The 6,934-nt window shown below is 42.2% G+C and overlaps 1 protein-coding gene across 1 annotated transcript; it reads right to left on the bottom strand.

The window, feature by feature from the left end:
- Positions 1-1,176: 1,176 nt before the first annotated feature.
- Positions 1,177-3,275, bottom strand: LOC109956021 (blue-sensitive opsin-like). Its single transcript, XM_020592784.1, has 5 exons — positions 2,863-3,275; positions 2,590-2,758; positions 2,335-2,500; positions 1,923-2,162; positions 1,177-1,402 (listed from the first exon to the last, which is right to left on the bottom strand). The coding sequence occupies exons 1-5, from the start codon at positions 3,239-3,241 to the stop codon at positions 1,301-1,303; spliced, it is 1,056 nt and encodes a 351-aa protein (XP_020448440.1). The 5' UTR covers positions 3,242-3,275; the 3' UTR covers positions 1,177-1,300.
- Positions 3,276-6,934: the final 3,659 nt, after the last annotated feature.

Here is a 6,934-nt window from a genome sequence, read left to right as displayed (position 1 = left end):
AGGCGGGGTACACCCTGGACAGGTTGCAGTCTATCACAGGGCTGACATGTAAACAAACAGTCACACACACTCACACTCACTCCTACGGGCAATTTAGAGTCACCAATCAACCTAAGCTGCATGTCTTTGGACTGTGGGAGGAAGCCGGAGTACCCAGAGAGAACTCACACAGGCACAGGGAGAACATGCAAACTCTGCAAGAAAAGCCTGGGGTCAGTTGAGGATCAAAACTGGAACCTTCTTACTGTGAGGTGACAGTGTTAACCGTCACGTCAGTGTCATCATAAACCCAGTGAAGCAAGTAAAAAGAAGCGAAAACAGTCTCTTACACACCAGTTTTAAGTGTTCAGCAGTAGTATTATCCATTTCACAAGCCTTACTGTCTCCTAACTTCATAATGGCCTTGTAGATATCTTGTGTAGTAACCACCACAGTCTGTTCATCTATTTTATTCACCTCAAATTTGATGCTTTTAACAAAACTGAAAAGATCATAGTAGAGGTTCTGTCACAGCTGAGCAATATTGTCAGAGCCATTTACTCCATCAATATTTGGTGGTAAATGTATATTATCTGATCATCTGTGTTCAGGAGGTCAGTCACATACAGTAGATTTGGCCATGAGTTATCCAGGTAGTGCTGGTTTATCTCAGGCTTTTATGTTATGTTTCTTGGTATAGTATCAGTATTTCTCAAGACATGGCTTCCTTGCTTTTTGAACTGTATTGTGGTCTACTGGATGAGATTAGTAAACTGACTGAGATTGTAAAACGTTGAACGTGAGGTTGACAGCAAACTGGGAGCCAAATAATGTGACAAAGAAACACCTCAAGAAACACTTACTGAACTTGAAAGCAGCATTCAAGTAATTAATCTGCTAATTTAATTAGCATTAGAAACTGGGCTTAACCTTATTTTAATCCAAATATGTGGGTTGGTTTTAAACCAGACACTCCTTTCTGTAGAAGTTTAAAGGCATTATCACTGACAACAATAACCTTTCTGTTGCAACAAATTTCTCAGTAAATAATTATTTACTTTCACAACATGTACCTGCCTGTTATATGTTGCAATGAAAGTGTTCTTACTACACAATATCTATGTAAGGGTCAAACTAGTGAATGTGCTGTTTTTCACTATCAATAACAAACAGACGTGCATATACAGACATGTTGGTTTTACTTTACAGATTATGCATGCCTTTTACTTGAACTGCAGCACTGTATACTTTTTTTTCATTTGACAAAACACACATTGTTTTTTACAGTTGACAAGGAAATCGGAAAGTCTCAATGTGCAGTCTAAGCAGGTCCAACTTTGGAGACTTCAGTCATTGATTGCGTTGTTGAAGTTTCCTCCTCACCTCCACTCATACCCAGCATCGATAAAATGCATGAGCGGAACTGAAAGGGGGAAAATAATAGATTACTGAAATTGTTGAAATTTACAGTGATTTCGTAGAACAGTCAATTATCTCGACAACTTGAAGCCTCTACAAAGTCTAGCATCTAGCTCACTGCTCCTCCCCAGGTATCTTTATCGTCATGCATGAACCTAACCGAGACCAAATAAAAGTATAAATGTAGCATTAAATCACTATGTGTAGAATCTGAACATTTCTGGTGCCCAGACAAAACAGTTCTCTCTCAGTACAGTGACAGCAAGGCACTATCTCCTCTTTCTACTAGTGACAACAGTATGCCATCACAATACTTCTGCACATAGTGGCTTTGATTTATGTCACAATCCTAGCAAAGAGGACAAATTGATGATTTAACATGCTTCACTGTCATATAAATTGTTTTTATACTCAATATAGCACTGACTCTAAGCTTCTGCATATCAAGTAACAAATCCTTCCTTTTAACAAAAGTACATCAATTTACAAATTAGGTTAGTTTTCCATCACAACGTTTAACAGACCTGTTTATTGAAGATGACATAAATAACAGGGTTGTAGACTGTAGAAGCCTTCGAGAAGCAGGAGGGTATGGTCGCCAGTCTCAGGTCGAATGTTGTCCCACGATTGTTCACAATCCAAAGAGCAAAGGAGGCATATGGCACCCAGCACACCAGGAAACCCATCACCATGATGATCACCATTCTGGTCACCTCCTTCTCTGCCTTCTGGGTGGAGGCAGAGTCAGCTTGAGCCTTCGCTGCCTGTTATTGGGGTGGGGGGTGGGGGGCAGAAACAAATCTTGAACCAAGGTTAGATGGCAGATAAGACAATGCTACATAATCATGAGACAACTTTTTTTCAGTACAGCAAAAATAACCACATTTATGCTTTATCTCAATTTAAGGTGTTTTTTTTGTGATTTCGCTGAATCACCATTTTCAATGTAATGAGCAGCTGAGCATAGCAGAAGATAATGCTGGTGAAGGGAACAGCAAAGCAGAAGCCAAAAAGGAACATCACATAGGATTCGTTGTTGTATTTGTTGTTTGTGGTGTACCAGTCTGGTCCACAGGAGCACTGCAGACCTTCAGGGATATATCTGGACAGACAATTGCAAGCATGTTAAGTGTGCATCTCGGTTTTGCAGTGTGATCAGTCTAAATGTAAGGTTGTGTGTGTAATACTAACCTGCTCCATCCGAAAAGCGGAGGAGTTGAGGCAATCAGTGCAAACACCCAGGTGAATGCACAGCAAGCTAAAGCGTGATCAGGTTTGAAAATAAAGTTACCGAGTGGTTTGCAGATGACCAGCCACCTTTCAAAAGCTATGACAGCCAGAGACCAGAGGCTTACCATTCCTAGAACAACACAGGCAAACAACTTAAGTCTTTTTTCAATCATTATAAACTAGTCCAGTAAAGGTCCAGATCAAATGGCATTATGTATTGTTTGCAAATCTTACCGCCGAGTGTTGCCGTAAAGCCTTCAATCTTGCATGCTAGAGATCCAAGTATGAAATATCTGGCTGCAAAGGAGAAGCAGGCGGTGGAGGAGCCCACCATGGACACAAGAAGGTTGGCTATGGCCAAGTTCACCAGGATGTAGTTGAGGTGGGAACGGAGCTTCTTGTATTTGATGGTACATGCAATGGTGAGGGCGTTGATTCCAGTGCCAAAAACAAAGATAAAAAGCATGAATGCTGCCATGGCGTAGAAGGTCCCCGAGCCCCCCAAGTGATCCTGAGGAATCAGGAAAGGGCTGAGTGATGTGATGTTGTTGGTGTCCAGAGGGATGGGTATCCAGAAGTCCTCTGGCAGCTCCGTACCACGATTTCTTGTCATTTTGCTATTGATCAAAGCTGTTGCACCTCAGTAATGGTCTACTTGTTTATGTGGTTGCTTCACCTATATCATATGTATCATATAATAAGAATGAAGGTTTAAGACACAAACATAAATGCTACAATGTCTGTGCCCCTAGTGTCACTAACACCGATCTCTCCTGGAGGATTGACTTTTATAAAAGTGCTCCAGATGTCACTCATCCACATTAAGAGGTTAATTGATTCTATAATTGACTGATTTGTCAGAGTTTGCACTAAGTGGTGTTAGGTGATTTAGCAGTTTCTCCTTCTGACTGTGCTACTAAAGCAGTTACAGGCTGGATGTTTTGAAATTGTGTGTCACACAGCTTTGAAATTACACCTTGTGTGATGAGTTGAGGACTTCTGCCAGTCTTTTGTATAAAACATGCAGCTGCTACATGATGCAAATTTACTGCCATTCATGCCCCATGGCTGGACAGCATATGTGAATCTATCCAAGTGCTGCTTCAGCAATGGAATAGATCTTCTTTATAAGAGGTTGTTGCTGTTTATGGTTAGGAAACAGTGATCGAAATAATAAATATGAATACTCAACCTTCATCACTGTGTTTGGCTCTTGAAAGGGATTTCAAGATTTAGTCCTTTGTATAAACATTACTTACAAGTATTTGGTTAAAGGCACACACAAGAATGTGTACACTTGTACAAATCATGTGCACTGCGCATATTTATGTATAAACATTTGGTCTTAACATCAAAACCTTGTTAAACAGGTTAATCCCACTTTCTTAAGGAAGAGGGCAGCAAGTCTTTGCCTGCTAATCTCATTTCCAAGAACATTAAATCTGATAATCTCAAGCACTGAAGCCCTTTGTAATCTACTGGTTTTACTGGTGGTTTGTGTTACCTCATTGACCTTCTGGCTCCCGCCCCAGGGTGTAAGACGATGAGAACACAATGTAACTTCAGAGGGTGCTCACTGTAACTCTGTCATTCCAACATGTCACTGCAAAGAAGGACATTGTATGTTAGTATGTCAGAGATAGAGGATGAATTTGAAATGAACATATGAAGGTGTTGAGTCATATAAGGACATTAAAAGCAACGTAATGAAATAAATGCTATCCAACTGATAATGCTGAACATTTTCATTAAACATTTTTTTATTCATATGTGTGCTGTGCTAAAAAGAGTGTTAGTCATTTCCTGCAGGAATAAAATACAATATCTATGATACACAAAACATCATCATGTGTACTTATTTACACTACAAAAGTGATCAGTCGCCTGTGCAGCAGTGTTCTGACAGTAAAAGGAATGGCAGAAAAGTAAAAGGACCCTGGAGACTTCAGTCACTGACTGTGTTGATGACTCTTCCTCCTCACCTCCACCCATCCCCTGCATCTTCATCATGCAGGAGCAGAACTTAAACACACCATAGGAAAACAGATTTAGGCATACAACTTTATAAAAAATATATTTTTGCTAAATAAACTACTGGCCATTTGGCATCAAGTTGTCATTGGTTAAGGTCAAAGGTCAAAGTGTTTATTTGTCATATGCATAGTTAGGAAAGGTGTTTCCCTGTACAATGAAATTCTTACTTTGCCGTCCACATGAATGCCACAAAATACAAGTGAAATATAAAGTAGATGAGCAATAACACAACTCTAAATAGGCAGTAAAATCACAAATCTAAGGCACTTTAAAGCAGAAATTGAAGGGAGCAAATAAAAATACAACAAGAACACAATATAATGCAGAGAGAATATATGCTATGTGGGAGCCATGGAGTGTAATTACTCAGCAGTGAGTGTGCAATTATGCATGTGCAAACTGAGTATGTAAACAGTACAGATGGAATTACATGAGGTAGATCCTGAGTCAGCTGTTTAGGAGTCTGATGGCAGAGGGAAAGAAAGGGTTTTTCAGTCTAGAGGTCCTGCATCTCATATTTCTCAGCCTCCGACTGGAGGGCAGGGGTATAAACAGTCCGTGCTGGGGGTGGGTAGGCTCCTTGAGGAGGGAGGCAGCTTTCCTACGCACCCTGCGGTGGTAAATGCTCTGCAGAGAGAGTAGTGGAGTCCTGGTGATCTTCTCTGCTGTCTTTACCACTCTCTGTAGGTACTCCCTCCTGTAGGCTGCTTCATACCCTCTAGTGATGCAACCTATCACTGCGGTGTCGTCCCACGACGTCTGTCATGATTTGGTTCTGCTGCTTCCCGTCCGGCTTTTATTTTGATTCTACTTCCTGTTTTGTTTCACCATAGCTTAGGTCTTTTTACTTTCTTCCTTACTCAGACTAGTTTCACCTGCTCCTTATTACCTGCACCTGTGTTCACCTCTATTGAGGCAGCGTCCTCCGACAAGGACGCTGCCATGACACAAGCCGGGCCCCCCCCCTCCTGTAGGCTGCTTCGTCCCCGCCAGTGATGCGACCTATCACTGCGTGTCGTCTGCGAACTTTAAGATGATGTTGTCTTTGTGGGAGGCGACACAGTCGTGGGTGAACAGGGTTTAGAGGATGGGACTGAGATCACATCACTGTGGGGTGCCGATGTTCGTATTAATGCTGGCTGAAGTCCTATTGCCAGTCCTGTCAGTCTGGGGCCTGCCTGTCAGAAAGTCCAGGAGCCAGTCACAGAGGGTGGGGTGCAGACCCAGTGTGGACAGTTTGTGGGGGATAACTGTGTTGAAGGCGGAGCTGTAGTCAATGAAGAGTATCCTGATGTAACAGTCTCCATTTTCCAGGTGAGAAAGGGAATAGTGGAGTGAAGCCACAATGGCGTTTGAGGTGGCCCAGTTGGGCCAGTGGGCATACTGCAGGGGGTCCATGGTGTCCAGTATACTGCTCTGGATGTGGGCCAGCACCACTCTCTCAAAACACTTCATAATGATTGGGGTGAGTGCCACTGGCCTGTAGTCAGTCATTCAGGCAGGTGACCGGGCTCTTCTTGGGAAGGGGGACAATGGTGGTGGTCTTAAAGCAGGTGGGAATGATGCTTTGCCTGAAGGAGAGGTTGAAGATGGTGGTGAGAACATCAGTGCTGTAGCTGGAGGTCTCAAAGCGGGTGTAGAAGGTGTTGAGGTCATCCAGCAGGCTGAGTGTGGAGCTGATGATGCTGGTGGTGGTCCTGTAGTGTGTGATGTGCTGCAGGCCTGGGCACATTCGTCCGGAGTCAGCAGTAGCATAGAAGCCATTCAGCTTGGTGTTTATATGTAAATTCCTATTTTTAATCAGCCACACTACCTTTACTATCATCCTTACCAATTATACAGTGGGTACGGAAAGTATTCAGACCCCCTTAAATTTTTCACTCTTTGTTATATTGCAGCCATATGCTAAAATCATTTAAGTTCATTTTTTTCCTCATTAATGTACACACAGCACCCCATATTGACAGAAAAACACAGAATTTTTTTACATTTTTGCAGATTTATTAAAAAAGAAAAACTGAAATATCACATGGTCATAAGTATTCAGACCCTTTGCTCAGTATTTAGTGGAAGCACCCTTTTGAGCTAATACAGCCATGAGTCTTTTTGGGAATGATGCAACAAGTTTTTCACACCTGCATTTGGGGATCCTCTGCTATTCCTCCTTGCAGATCCTCTCCAGTTCTGTCAGGTCGGATGGTAAACGTTGGTGGACAGCCATTTTCAGGTCTCTCCAGAGATGCTCAATTGGGTTTAAGTCAGGGCTCCTGCT

The sequence above is a fragment of the Monopterus albus genome, unplaced genomic scaffold, assembly GCF_001952655.1.
Source record: "Monopterus albus unplaced genomic scaffold, M_albus_1.0 scaffold18.1, whole genome shotgun sequence".
NCBI lineage: Eukaryota > Metazoa > Chordata > Actinopteri > Synbranchiformes > Synbranchidae > Monopterus > Monopterus albus.
The sequence above is the reverse complement of the archived record's forward strand: the minus strand, read 5'-3'. Positions and strand labels throughout refer to the sequence as shown.

Bases quoted from the DNA above. Each gene is read 5' to 3' on its own strand.
- LOC109956021 (XM_020592784.1), bottom strand. From the start codon at position 3,241: ATGACAAGAAATCGTGGTACGGAGCTGCCAGAGGACTTCTGGATACCC. The intron at 2,501-2,589 runs GTTAGTATTACA...TTGTCTGTCCAG, and splicing joins CCGCTTTTCGGATGGAGCAG to ATATATCCCTGAAGGTCTGC. The intron at 2,163-2,334 runs GTGATTCAGCGA...CCCCAATAACAG, and splicing joins TGCTCATTACATTGAAAATG to GCAGCGAAGGCTCAAGCTGA.